This window comes from Balearica regulorum, chromosome 5, assembly GCF_011004875.1.
Source record: "Balearica regulorum gibbericeps isolate bBalReg1 chromosome 5, bBalReg1.pri, whole genome shotgun sequence".
Lineage (NCBI taxonomy): Eukaryota > Metazoa > Chordata > Aves > Gruiformes > Gruidae > Balearica > Balearica regulorum.
The window spans coordinates 50,710,764-50,725,699 of NC_046188.1; the positions used below are offsets into that span (position 1 = coordinate 50,710,764).

Below are 14,936 nucleotides of genomic sequence, written 5' to 3' on the forward strand. Positions count from 1 at the left end.
AGCTCATCTTCCAGCTAAAAGAGAAATAAATTGGGGACATTAGGGAGAAAATTATGAAGAACTCAGTTTTCTGTGTCAAACTGCCAGATGTATAAACACTGTCTGGTCATATTCCGATCACAGATCGGATAATGTGCAATGTCTCCCATTCAAGGATGTTCATCTTATACCTGAAGCTTCCTGCCTTAAATTCAGTTTACATGATCACAAAGTAGACTCTATAACAACTTCTGTTGTCTCTGTTCTCCCTTACTAAAATTGTAGTGAGCTTTCTTAATCTGCTTTGAGAATAAACCTTCCCACAATAAAAGCACTGAACAAATACTTAAAGAAATCTGAAACATGTAGAACACATGTCCATTTCTAGTTAATACTTCTGTATAGAGTGAGTGGTTAAAAATATCCAGCAGTTACTCAATCATTTGCTTATTTGGATAATTAAAATCTCCTCATTGCTGTTGAAGTAAATAGCTCCCAGAATTGGACATAAGTTGGAGTGAGCATTAGAGTTTATGGAGAAACTGAAGCTTTGATTGCTTTAGCCAAGAGCACATGAGCTAAATATGTAGATCAAATCCCTCATAGTATGAGATGTTTCACTTTGAACCACTGTTCTTATGGGTGATTGCGCAGTCAGAAAACAATCAAATCCTACCACTTCGATGTCTGTTAAACTCTTAAACTTCTGTTACATAAAATTACATTTTACTTCATTCTCATAGACCACACGTACTGGAGACTTCCCTAATTCTAGGCTGAGTACATAGCCACTTGTGAAGACTGATCCTCTCCAAGCTCCCATTCATATTTGCAAGTTATTTACAAATTACTTTGTATTGATTCTCCTCTGGACACTAATGCTTCATGCTGAGGGAACAGAAAAGAGGAAGGAATGCTGCAGAAGTTTCCTTTTCTGATGACTCTGCAGTACACATCCATGTCTCTTTCTAATGGCACAGTAGATGCCATTAGGCTATCTCCAACACTAATTTGAGGTGGACTGTTAGAACTGGCTAGCTCTCTATACAGTATGACTTCTGGAAAGTGAATGCCAGTTCAGGTTCTAGGGAAAAGCCTAGTCTGCTTACCTTCTGATGAACTGAACCATTCTGAGAGCACCATTAATCAGGAAAGACTCCTGGATGGTGAGTAACTTTCTGACTGTTCAAGAAAAATCTGTAAGATGCAAGAGTGGTGTTGATGTAGGACATGCTTGTTCAGAGAAGCCTTCTGTAAATGACTTTAATACTGTCGAGTAGTTACACATTTAGCTTTAATGAATATGTTTTGACTTGATTAATTTCCTTGAAAGGAATATAAACTAGTAGTAGTTTTCATATTGTCTTGTTTTAAACTTACTATCCTAGTGGAATGGGAAGCACTTGCTGAAAGACCATCGATTCATATTAACTATACTTCTTCTATACCTTCTGAAGTACTGTAACTGTATAGCTTGTGTAAATCATTAGCTTGATGTATTGTACTGAAGGCAGCTGGTGTTGCTTAACTGTATTCCATTAAGTTCATACTTCCACCCTTGTTTTGGACACGTTAGAGCTTTGGAACAGAAAGGTATGCACATGGTTCTATGAATCAAATGTTTTGTTCAGAAGGTGGAGATGCAGGCTGCCTTTATGGGCCTCTAAAGCTAGTCCGGTTTAAACAGTCAGTGGTGGAATTGCAACATAAATAGCAGCCACAAACTGTCGCTAATTCTAAGCAAATATTTGCTTTCTCTTCTCCTTACCTTCAGGCCCTTTAAAGGACAAGGTTTTTATTACATCTTGAATTTTAAATGCGCAGCTCTATTAAAAGCATGTGCCATTGAGGATTCAGTTGCTGAGGGTATGGTTTGGTACTCTGAAACTGCCTTATAATGACTGTTAACAATCCTAGCACAATACATTATGCATGGAATTTGTTAAAGTTTTGCTAGTATACTGCAGTTCTTACTGAGACATCTTTAGCTTACATGGGCAGTTCATTTGAAGAGAAATCTTGGATTTGCACAGCCAGTGGTATAGTGTAGATATACCCTAGACAGCATACTGTAAATAAGGAAGTTCTAGTCACAAAAAATTTGGAAAATAAGGTAATAGAAAAAAGCAAGTGCTTGGCAAGCTTCATAACATGCCTCTTCTAACAGTCTTTCTAAGGTTTTTATCTCTGTCATGCATATATTAAGTGGCTTACCTGTAAGAAGAATATCATTCCAGATGTCATGCGGAGGGACTTAGTTTTCTCTTAATTAAAAAATGTTCCTCTATGTATAGGATATATTGAAATCTTGTTTTGAAATAGTGGAAAACAATAAAAACATACGTGAAAATCAGCTTTCAGGCTATTTACAGGAGTGAGTTGGTCTCAGTGGCACATCCTTTTGAAAGATTTTGGAGTTGTTGAAATAGTGTGGTGGTCAGAGGTCAGATGGATACTAGTGCTGTAGCTGTCACAGATCAAGACAGTGTTGAGACATGTAGTTAATTGTAGCTGGCTCTTCTACTCCCTTTGTTCTGGTGGTTGCAGGTTAATCATGTTAATTTCATCTTCTCATTGTGTTTGGTTTTTCTCATTCATAGAGGTCCTGTAATAAAGGAGAGTCTGTACAATCTCAGAAGGAAAATGACTTGCAAGTGAGTAATTAAATTTGCTTATTTCACAGAATTTTGTAGATGATAGAGAAATGTGGTGATCCTGCTTGTTCTAAACCATTAGTTCCTACACATAGTGCCTGGGCTGTGTTTCTAGAAAATGAAGAAATCTATTTACTCAGAGAAGTAATATTATAATGAGTGTCTGCACATAGTTTGGAGAGATTTAAGCATTCTGTATTAACAAGAAACACACCCACCCCTTAATTCTACCCTAAATGGTTTCTTACCATTTCTAGCATTGGCATCAGTACTGCTATTTCTAATATTAGGCTCTTTCTTTAATAGAGGAAGATCAGTACTCTGTTTTACCTAATCTCTATACTGTAATACATTGAGGAAGTCTTCTGAGGAAAGTGTATGGAGCTGGAGAGAACTTCTTGAACATTAAGTGTTTATCATTAGCATTATGGTTGGATCATCTGTGTTCTGCACACTTCTTGTATTTGGAACCATTTCTGCTCATGCAGCATAATGTTCAGCCGAGTGTAATTTTTCATAAAGTCACTGGAACAGAATTTGGTAATTTAAATTTCTACCCTGTCAGTATTTTTTTCAGTAAGGGGTAACATTGCAGCATGTTAGCCAGACGCTTTGCTTGTGCTATCATTTTTCAGCTTTGTAATGGTTTTGGCAGTGATTAGGGAAAAGTAGTTTTACTCGTTTGATAAGTGCTGCTTTTTTCCCCTTGTATTTTCTGCCTTCTGGGAATGCCACCTGAAACAGTTCAGACATTTGGGTTTTTTCTAGTGAGTTGAAACTGGTTTTAAAATTTTTGTTGTTGAATGATTGCTTTTGAAGTTTTGTTGAACTTTCAGTTAAGTTTACTGGAACAACTTCAGTCAGTTGAAGACTGAACTGAAAAATGTGCTGGTTTGATTCCTCAGGTTTTTTGAGATGAAAAATGGAGGTGGCTTGATTTCTCTCCACTTCAATCCAGTAAAAAAAAAAGTTCCTAAAGTTTTATGAAAGAAAACAAAAATCCAAACAAGTCCCACCCTGGTCCCAGCAGCTCATAGAAGTTTTGCAGTACAGGAAGCAAGGCTTTGAACTTCAGAACTGTCTTCATTTGTTGCCTGAAAATAGTGATTCTATGGTGGTAGCTTATTGTTTTCTGCTATTAATCTCATAGTGCTGGAACTGCAATGTTGGGTCAGTGTATTCAAAACTCCTGTCAGTATGGATTTGTTAATTTTCTTGAGTCTAAGTAAAAATTCTAGGTAGGTTTGATCAGAGGAGTTAATGTCATCCTCTGGAGAGAAGAAAAACTTCTGGGTAATCCCAAAATGTTCTGGATAGCTAGAAGAAGCTGTTCAGAGCTGCCTGGTGTTTGACAACTGTTACTAGAGATGGGATAGTCTTCTGTCAGCTGATAAGGTATTTTAACAGGGATTATCTCTGTTTTACCTTGGTTTTGCTATAGTTAGGGGTAATTTTCATCAAAATAGTAATATTTAATGTATTTTATAGTGAGCTTTTTGTTGAAGCAAGAATAAAGCAGAAGCTTCAGTTCCAGCTGAAGTATAGAAAGGCTTTTGATCTCTCCTTGCCTCAATGGGAGTTGTGTGCTGGAAAAGTCTTGTAATTGTGTTTGTAATTCTTAAGTTTGAAATGCACCATTCAGCTCCAAGCATTCATTTAAAAGCGTGAGTGGTCAAATCTTCTCCAGAACCTTGTTTTAAATACAAGAGCTCATGGTTACATCTGTTTGGTTAAAATTGAGGCCTTCGGAGTTTAAAACAACAGGTTGCTTTCTTGGCAGTATAAGTATATTGCAAAGTATTTGAAGGTATTGCAATACATAATTTACTTAGTTACAATGCTTAATACTTTAAAAAAGTAGCCAGGTGTATATTTAACTGAACAGTTGGATACCTACATTTGTTCAGTGTCCATATGAAGTATGCTACAGAATTTTCTAATGTCCTTTAGTAGTTTATTTCCATACCTATACTTGACAGTAGTGTATGGAGTGGAGACTTGGTAAAAGATCCATCAGGTATTATGAAGGACAAGGCTTTGTGCCTGAGAAAAAATAGATGGTATTGTTCCAGAGTTCTCATGAGACTTGTTCTCAAGTGTCCATTCTGTTACAGAAGTAGAAGGTCTTTTGGTGCTTTCAACTTTTTTGTCTTTTAAGAGTCAGGTGCCATAGCATTCAAACTTGAGTATTCTTATACTGCTGCCTTTAGATAATATTTGCCTGTACTTTTTAATCTTGAAGTAGATCTTTCATGGAGAGATGCAGCTGTCCTTGTTAACGCTGCTAACACAGAAGTTTACAAACTTGTAATCTTGTAGTTGTGGATTATCTGAAGGTTCTAGATTTTTAGGCATGTCTTAAAAGACTAGGGCTAGGCAGGCATGTAGCAGAAGTAACCTAGAAGTGCACTAACTGGAAATTTCACTATTTCTGGTTGTCACTTCTGATGCATTAAGGGACATCTTAATGAAGAACATTTCTTTGGCACTTGCTGTTATCAAAGTATCACAAGTTTTTTTTTCGGTAAGATGGGAAAACAAGGAACTGATATCTTAATGGGAAGAGCCAACAGGATTGCTGTAATCAGACTTTTAAAATACCAGGTATTGTATCAGGCACAAGCAAATTTAATATTGGCTAATAATGGAGAAGACTGTATCTGATTTGCTTTTTGGTGCTTGGCATTAGACTTTAGAACTGAACAGAAAAGTTCAGATCTGTGGTGGTGAGGGCATGTGAAATGATTAAAAGTACCTATTTTTTTTGGTGTATTAGTTGTGCTTTGAGGAGCTGATACAGAAAAACAGTGGAGGACATAGATGCTATACATTCATACGCAAATCATCTTAAAATCTCAGTTGATATTCTTGATGACTCTAAGTTAATGCTTCAAACATAGTTACATCAATCTTTCCTACACTTCAATATGAAATGCTAGAATTTCTTGAGAAGATGCCATAATAATGTGTGGGTCAGTAATAAATGTAATTTATCAACGAAACTGCCTGGAATGTACTCAAGAGTGGAACTTGTATAGAAAGTGTTACTTACTGTCTGAGCCTGTGATGACCATAGTAATTGAAAAGACTCTGTAGTCCAAAATATCTGAGAGCTTTCTTAATTTTGTGCTCTTAATTCTTATGCATTTAAGTGTCATGGGTCAGACTTTAGGATGAGTTGCTCAAAAGTAGGGCTAGGCTTAGTAGACCTCTAGGATTTGAGTATAGCTGGATTCTAGTTCACATAATTGCTATAAGTCGTGATTTATATTGTGTTTTCTGTGTTTATTTACAGCTAATCTTACCTATCTAGAAAGCTGTACTTCAGTGATTTTAACTATTTTTGAGATGTATTTCATGTTTCTATTTTTGAACATTCATATTAAAAAGCTGTGTTTATGGACCGAGTTTATTGATGTAAGGAAAATCTTGAAGAAAAGTCATTGAAACTTGAAGTATGTTTGGAGGTAGAAAAGGAAGAATGTTTGTTCACATATATGCTCCTTAGCAGGAGTTCAAGTTATTCTCTTAAGCACATTTAGGTCTTTTTTTTTTTAACAGAAACAAATACTAAGTCATTCTTCTAATTGAAAAACTGGTTAGTTCAGTCATTCACTTCATTCACTTGCATAGTTAAAATGTCCTTTTGTGAGGCAGTGTTCCAAAGTGTATTAAAATAGCCAAGGATAACATTTATAGTTCCTGTGCTGTGCTTCAGTAGGATAAACTCCTTCAGGAAATGAATTTGCAGAGTTCACACAGGTTAGGGAGGAGAGGGTCTTTTGCTTTTTGCAGTTTTCCTTTGACCTGGCCCACCAACAGTACCTATTAAGTAATATAGATTTTTCTCCCCAGCTTTAAACTTTAAAGCAAAATATTTGTATTGCTCTTATGCTAACGAGTTGTTATTAGTCAAGAAACTTTGGTTAGTAAAAAGCTGAGTCTTCTTTTTAAAGCTAACCCTAAAATTCCTCACTTTGTAAGCAGTTTAGCTATTGTGCACACCTAAGTTCATTTCTGTGCAAGCACCAGCTAATGCTTTAAATTTTTTTGTAGGGGGCAGAAGCTATGGTTCTGGAAAGTGTTATGTTTGCCATTCTTGCAGAGAGAGCTCTTGGCCCAAAGCTGTATGGAATCTTTCCACAAGGGCGCCTGGAGGAATTCATTCCCGTAAGTCCTATTCATAACTAGTTAGTGGGCTGCTGGTAGCTGTTTTAATTGATCATGACAAAAAGGTCTCTGGACTGCCCAGAAAAGCAGGGATGTGGGAATGGAATACTTGGCAGCCTGTAGTAATTGCTAGCTGTAATTTGATACAGTTACAGTGGGTGTTGGAGAGCCCAATTATAGCTCTTGCCAGGAAGAGATATCTAAAAACTCTTCAGCTGTAGCAGAGACTAATAAATGAAGATAAAAAGCCTGTTAGCATAGCATTGGAAGCTATGGAGTAACGCTTTCCTTTAACAGCAACATGAGCAGATGCTTTTGATGTTCTTAAATATTTATACCCAGTCTGCTTTGAAGATAGTCAGTGTGAGATGTGATATTGCCCAGGTCTTGATCTAGAGGAGAATTGACTAAGTCATAAGTAAGCTAGGCTGGCTAACTCAGCTTTTCCAGAGGGCAATTTTGTAAGTTCATTTGGGATGAAAAAAGTATATTGCTTGAGTACTATGGTAGTATTTTATACTATAATATATAAAGACTAGTGTTTCTAATTAATGACACTTTTGTAATTAATCAATTAACTGCATTTTAAGAATACTATATTTTATTACAGAGCAGGAAACTAAGTACTGAAGAACTAAGCTTACCTGACATATCTGCTGAAATAGCTGAGAAGATGGCTAGATTTCATGGCATGAAAATGCCATTTAATAAAGAACCTAAGTGGCTTTTTGGAACAATGGAAAAGTAAGTTATGCAATACTTTAAAGTGTGGGGAAAAAAGGTGACCTGTTGTAATTTTGATAAGCAGATCATTTTTCCTGAATGCCTGAGAGTACAAGCTCTGACTGTACCCAGAAACTGTTTCATAGTTACTTGAGGAACTTAAATTACCTTGAAGAATAATAACACTTTCTTTAGTAACTCTTTTTTTTTAACTCTCTTGACTTTTAGTTTAAATGGTATCTTAGTATGGGAAGATACTTATTGTAACAAATGCTGTACTGTTGTCTCTATTTTTAACAGATATCTAAATCAGGTGCTGAGGATTAAATTTACCAGAGAATCCAGAACTAGAAAACTGAACAAACTCCTCAGTTACAATCTCCCCCAGGAAATGAAAAATCTAAGGTAGGCTTATTTTGTCTACCACTATCTTCCAATTTGCACAATTTCAGTATGACTTTGTGTACTTGTTCAAACACATTATACAGTATAATACCCTATATTCATTTTACTTTACAAGTTGGGGATTGGTTTTGGTTTTGTAGCCAACCTGAGTCTCATATGACTGCAAACTGATATGATCTGACTTGCTGATCAGTGAAGTCCAACTTCATTGTCCTGATCTTGGGCTCCTAATTGAGAAAATAAGGTTTTGCTAGAAGTGAATAGTGCTTCAGATTCTTACAGCAAAACCCATTCTTTACTTGGAAGTGGAACTGAACTTAGTCATTTGTTACAAGATCCTATTTTGCTTTTTTCCAGAGCTATGCTTGAAGCAACTTCATCACCGGTTGTATTTTGCCACAATGACTGTCAAGAAGGTAAGCTGCTAATATTTCATGACCTTGTTCAATGATGTAGTATTAAGCCTTTTCTGGTCACTTGTTTGCTTTCTGAGAGGCAGTCACATTGTTGAGGTACTGCCCTGGCAGCTGACCTGAAACAGTAGCCTGTGTACTCCCAGTGTGCAAGAGCTGCAAAGCAAAGTGCATTGGCTTCAGCAATCCTTTAGGCTAAGTAAGAGAAAATCTAGTATCATATCTGAGTTAGGCCAAGCACATACACATGCCCTGTTAGTACAGGTCAATTGAGATGAGCTCTAAGGTCCCTTCCAACCCAAAGCATTCTGTGATTCTGTAATTGATGGGAGCCTTGTGTGCTTTCTTTTAAGAATGTATCTTTCTTAGCTGTCTGCAATATACATGATCAGGGTAAGATATACTTTAGTCCTTTTAAAAGAAGGAAGATACTGAAAAAGTATAGTAATTTGACTCAGCAGTTCTCAGCTTGTACTGGTAAGAAACATTAGGAAGACCTTACCACTTTTTTTAGTGCTTTTTCTGGGAGTCATGGAGGAAATACATTTTTCTGAGCCAGTTATCTAAAGAGATGGAAAAGGAGGCAGGGCTGAGGGTGTTGGGTGTGCTGTGTTTGTGTTCCCTGTCGCTTGTGCAGTGGCTAAGCTGGGCTGAGCTGGAAGGATGCTATACTAGGACTATATGCAGGGCTGTTTTTTTCTCAGGAGTCCTAGTCTTGTTAGCTAAGACTGAGGAATTGGCCTGGGAGAGGATTTCCCTGAAGGGATAGGCACATAAGAATAGGCAGTATGGCAGGTGGGGGGGAAGCCACTTATCTGAGGTCTGAAGACCTAGCTCAATAGTGGTAGAGTTCAAGGTCTCATCGCTGGTGTGGCAAGGTACAGTACTGGAGAAGTCAGCATGATAGGGCTGGGTCAAGCTTTGGAACCTAAATTTTCAAGCAGGGATGGGGGAGCAAAATATTGTGCTTGTTCTGTCAGTGAAAGGGTATGGTATAGAGAACAGATATACCTGTGGAGAGGGGACAAACAATTGCGGAAATTGAAATTACTCTAAATTTATTTACTAGCTGGCACTTAAGAGGCAGACTCATTGTATTTCAGATGAATTATAGTGACAAAGTGAATTGAAAGACAGATAGAGCAATCTCCCTGTTATAAAGGAAAAGGCTGAACTTTAGTATAAGTACCAGTTGTGCCACATACTTGAATGGCAAAGTGATCAGTCTGTAGCTTTCAGGCTGCTGAAAAGCAATTCCTGTCCCAAATGTTGTGTGATCAATGATAGTGTTATGTAGGTATGAGATGTTGCATAATTTGGATGTTTAGCTGTGGAAAGAAACAATTCAGCAAGGGCTGCTAAGGCTTACAGTGTCACTTGAGTTGGCTGCAAGCTAAACACTGGAGAAGCAGGACCCTTGAGAGAACAAGTCTACCTCTGCCTGTACAGAAGAAAACTTCCTTGCTTTCAGTATGCCAGTATACAGCTGGTGCAACTTGGCTTTTCCTATCATTCTTCTGTGCAGATGTACAGAATGTCTGGGATTATTTGAACAATATTTCTTAAGATAGAGTATTGCTTTTCTGTACTTTTCCTGGGACACTATTGAATATGCTGTATTATCTTAAAATTCTCAGGTAATGTCTTGCTTCTGGAAGGCAGAGAGAATTCGGAAAACCAAAAGCTGATGCTCATTGACTTTGAATACAGCAGCTATAATTACCGGTAAATTGCTTTTTTTTTTTTCTATTCAGCAGGAAGGTGTATTACTTTCTACATGCTGCAGTGAGATCAAGTGTTGCACTGCTGATTCTTTTTATTCTAGTGAATTGTGTTCTGCTCTATTAGTGGTGGACAGCAAATATAACTAGTAGAAACAGCTCTGGTCCTGATGGCATTGAGTATGGGCTTACAGTAGAGTCAAAATTGTTGGAGCTCTGTTGTCCAGACCAGTGGGTTTGTTTATGCATAAATAGCTTCTTGCTTTCATGTCAAAATTTCTTTCTAGTGGTGAGATGAGGAGAATGGTAGATTGTGTGAGGACAGGTTTGCTTTTGCATTTCTTTTCTTTAGTCCTTTCAAATGGCTTTCCCATCTGTGCAGATGAGAGTAATCCTAGAAGGTTTTTCACTACGTGGTTACACAAAATGCTTTCTGTTCTTACCTCAGTCATCTAGTACCTGTGTTTAAGGATGATCTAACTGTGCAGAGTCATTGGGATCATTAAACATTAGCATAGCTGGAACATAATGGAACCCTGAATTCTAGTAATGTGAAAGTCGGATATGTTAAATACTTTGCCTGCAATAATGCTAACATTAGAGATGGGTCTGACTTTGTGCTGATATGTAGTGCATATTCAAGTATTTTAACTGTCTCCATTGGTATAAAACTTGGCAGCAAAGTCTAGTATTGTAGCTGGTAGCTTTCATTCTTAACTACCTATCTTTACTAATTGATTTTAATAACTTGCAAAAAAGTTGTATTCTAGTAATGAGTTCTCTACCTCCTGTAGCAAAACTGCAGTAAGATCTAAGCCTTGTGCTTTTAAATTTGGTTTCAGATTTGCTTATGCAAAAACAGATTTCTAGTATGCAAATTTGAGGTACTCTATCTTTTTCAGAGGATTCGATATTGGAAATCACTTCTGTGAATGGATGTATGATTACACATATGAGAAGTACCCATTCTTCAAAGCTAGTGTTCTTAAATATCCTTCAAAGAAGCAACAGGTAGGCACATAAGACATAATAAAATGCCAGTGTCCACAGCCTTCAAATCTTAACCCTCTCTTCAAATTCTGTTTTGGACTTAATGTTGTCCCAAGACCTTTCTTCCTCCATGACTTCCTTAAATGTATCTCTGTAATCCTGACTACCTTTGCTTTAAAAATCATAGAAACTTCATCATAAATATTCTATCCTGAATATCTATTATGTGCTATGTAGCTATCCACCACAAAAAGTCCAGTAGTGGTGGACTGCAGCTGTGAAATTAGTTGGCAGTAGCAAAATGTTATTTGTCCTAATAGGGCTTTTCTTAAACCAGACTTCCAAGCAATTAATAGAACCACTATTAATCTCAAAGCTAACTCCAGCACTGTCAATGTTTGGAAAAAATAAATGACAACTTATTAAAAGGTGTGCCTGCTTCTAAAAGAAGCAAATGTGTCTTGAGATGAGTTGTAACTCTCTTGTTTACTTGCCTTCTAGCTTCATTTTATCTCCAGTTACCTGTCTGCATTCCATGATGGCTTTGAAAATCTGAGCAGTGAAGAGAAGTCCAAAGAAGAAGAAGAAGTGTTGATAGAAGTTAATAGGTAACTTGTCTTTCACAACTGCATCTTGAAACTTCTGCTGTGATACCTATACTTGTACACCTCACTGGGTGGAGAAACTTAGCCAAGAAATCCATTGTAATCTTTAGATATGTGGCATATGCTATTAGTGCGGTTAAACAAAATACTACTCCATGGGGATTTATTTTTATAATTTATTTTTATTTTTTACTCATGGATTTATTTTTATAATGTCATACTTGAAGAAAATGTGTGGACATCTCCAAACTAGGGAATGCTTTTGCTAACAGGATATTGAAATAAGATGTTGTGACTTTGCTGGGTATTTCAATAAACATAGCCTTGTAATTTCAGGTTTGCCCTTGCATCACACTTCTTCTGGGGTCTGTGGTCTATTATACAAGCAAAGATCTCATCCATTGAGTTTGGTTACCTGGTAAGTTACTTAATCATAGTTTCATGTAACTAAAAATGTATACTCTAAGTAACCTGTGGTACATTATCAGAAAGTAAATTAAATGGCCTCTCACAGCAACTAATATCTTCTAAGTGGAGTAAAACTCTTTAAAATTAATTTGTTACTAGTATGTGCTCTTTGCAATGTAAAGAACATCTAAGATCATAAAAACTTCAGAAATTCTTCCCATTGTTACATAGACACTATAGCCTTATGTGTCAGACCTTGCAGTGGCATGATGCCTTACACTGAAGTAGTCTGCAATACTTGAGAAACAGATCAATTTAACTCTTGATAAATATTTAGTGTACTGTAAAGCGATACAACTTTCAAGTACATTGAATAGCCTGCAAGTGTTGCAGAAGCCATCCTTTTTAGTGAAATCTGACCTGGTTAGTTCCTATTTCTTTCTGACATGCTGGCAGCAGCTAATAGTGTTAGAGTTAAAATAAGATTGAAGGAAACTTTAAGAGGCCAGAACACCTCTGGAGAGATTATCCTTCCCAAATAGAGCTAATTAATGCATTGAGATGATGGATTAGGAAGGTAACACAGTTAATACCTTCATTATGCTTCCCCATCGCAAATAGAACTCCACTGTATTTACTTTGAGTATCCCTTATTTCTCCAGGAATATGCGTTATCCAGATTTGATGCATACTTTGATCAGAAGAGGAAGCTGAAGGTGTGATTGTGGGAGGAGTGGCCTGTTGGTTACTGTATGAAGAGGGCAGCTGGACAGAACTTACACTGTGCTTAGGCTACTGTATCTTAATGAAGGTGTCACTGAATTCCAGTTCCTTGGAATGCAAGTGTACAGTATTGAAGACTGTATAAAAATGACTTGTTTACAGTTTCATAAATACTTGGAATGTGATTGGGAGGCAAAAGTAAAATACAACAGTGCAATATCTTTAAATATTTTTGATCTAGAAGGTATTTTATATTATGGGAGAAGCTTACAATTAAGTGTCAATACCATATACATCAAAGCAAACAGTGTTACTGCAAGTACATTTGCTGGGAGGTGTTGGCATTATGCTTTGTTGTAAGCAGAACAGTTGTAAAAGATGTTTCATTGTAGACACTGCCTCTTAATGAGAAGGAAAAGCAAAGGAGACAACTGTTAAACTGTGAAGTAGACTTAAAATCTTACTGTGAGATTAGGTTCAACATGCCCCATGAACACTGTCTTCAAAGCTGCTGATATGTTACACCACTTTAACCATAAAGCAACTAAACACATTGAAGCGGTATGCTTTAAAGTGTTACCTGCATATACATGAATGTTTCTCTTAAGCTGGTGTGCCTGTGAAGTATGAATGAACTTTGAACTGGACATTCTGAAGGAGTTTGTCTTGAACTGTTCATTCCATGTCCTTCAAGAACATGCTTTAGCCCAGTCTGGTTGTCTCTTAAAATGCTGTGTCCTGCACAGGGGGTTCTGTGGGCTGGCAGCACTGGGAAGAGTGCCTTGAATTGCTCTAGCAACTCCCCAGAACTGGATTGGCATTGACAATATTTTAATTGGATCCTATCTCTCTTCTTGTGTTGCCACAGTATATGGCTGTAAGAAATACTAGAGCCAAAGACTGCAGAGAACACTTAAGGAAATTACTTTTTTGCCCATGCAATGCTTGTGTAGCTTGGGAGGTGCTTCTCTTGCACCTTAAATTTTCATCATGTTCCAGCAATCCAGTAGAGTGGAGCATCTTGTGGGGAACAATAACGTATATATTGAAACTTGAGTATAATCTATGTACATGTCATCTAAAGATTTCTTTAGATTTTTGGGAGCTTGTTTATTTTGAATGTTATTTGTTTGTGCTTTCTAACACACTGTATTATAAACAATAAACTTCCAAGTCTACCCTTTTTCACTTGTATAGCAAATACTGTTTCAAGCAGCTGAAAAACTGCAGCATTTTATGTACTGTGTAGCATAAGTTGTAAAAGCTGTCATTTTGTTCTCTAGTATAGAGAATAATTTTCCATACACTCAATTATTAATACTTTATAATAAATATAAAGCACTTAAAGACTTAAGAATATCAACTATGATTTTGTTATATCTGCAGCATAAAATAGGTGCTGTTTCTGGACTTAATCTATGCTGGAAGTACTTTCATCCTTGCCTTCGAAGGCAGACTAATTTAAGCTTTAGGCTCAGTGCTGTGGGTTATACCTTCTACTTAAATGTCTTTAGCATTTACTGTATAACTGAATGCTAATAGAAAGCCTGGGGAAGAAAGGTGGTTAAAGCAAGTGATGGAAAGTAGGCTGAAGATCAGTTTAAAGTCTATAGCTTTAGAGGTGGGAAAAGGTTTAGGATTAAGCACTTTACTGTATCTGTCCTGTTAACTACCTTAAAAACAGAGGTGAAAGTTACAAGCGTATATTGAGTTGTACTGGCACACCAGATGTATTCGTAGTATGAATAGCCAGGTAATTTCTCTGGGCTACTGGAGGCTTCATTTAACTGGTACTGTTGCACACAGTAAACCCACTGGGAATGGCAGTGGTAATGAAAGGGGTGGAAGCAGACAGTTTAGAATGTTGCTTTGCAGCTAGTTGAAAAGGACTGGTATGTAATAGGTGTCCATTCTGTAGGAAGCCTTGTTTTGTATTCCAAGGGTATATTCAAGTTCTCAAGAAGCCCATTGAGACTGTTCTCTGACTCATCCATTACACTTTTTGCTTCTCAGAACCAGAAAGAGAAGAAGGCTCAGTCACAGTAGTGCTAACTGTAATACAAGGTTGCATCAGAGGTGAAGCTCCTTCTTAGAGTTGAGATAGATACAGCTCTCGTTAAACAAATTCTGAGAGGAAACTAAGCC

At 37.0% G+C, this 14,936-nt stretch overlaps 1 protein-coding gene across 6 annotated transcripts in view; it reads left to right on the top strand.

Moving 5' to 3' along the window:
* The window catches only part of CHKA (choline kinase alpha), a 50,856-nt gene extending 36,708 nt beyond the window's left edge, over positions 1-14,148 (top strand). For 3 of the 6 annotated variants that reach the window (XM_075754811.1, XM_075754809.1, XM_075754812.1), the window contains exons 3-12: positions 2,580-2,633; positions 6,690-6,803; positions 7,414-7,547; positions 7,827-7,931; positions 8,289-8,347; positions 9,982-10,069; positions 10,968-11,076; positions 11,557-11,663; positions 11,997-12,078; positions 12,731-14,148. In XM_075754811.1, coding sequence (XP_075610926.1) covers positions 2,580-2,633; positions 6,690-6,803; positions 7,414-7,547; positions 7,827-7,931; positions 8,289-8,347; positions 9,982-10,069; positions 10,968-11,076; positions 11,557-11,663; positions 11,997-12,078; positions 12,731-12,790 — 912 coding nt within the window. In that variant the 3' untranslated portion in view covers positions 12,791-14,148. The remainder of the gene's footprint in view (positions 1-2,579; positions 2,634-6,689; positions 6,804-7,413; positions 7,548-7,826; positions 7,932-8,288; positions 8,348-9,981; positions 10,070-10,967; positions 11,077-11,556; positions 11,664-11,996; positions 12,079-12,730) is intronic. The other 3 variants (XM_075754813.1, XM_075754810.1, XM_075754814.1) reach the window with 1 other exon arrangement.
* Positions 14,149-14,936: the final 788 nt, after the last annotated feature.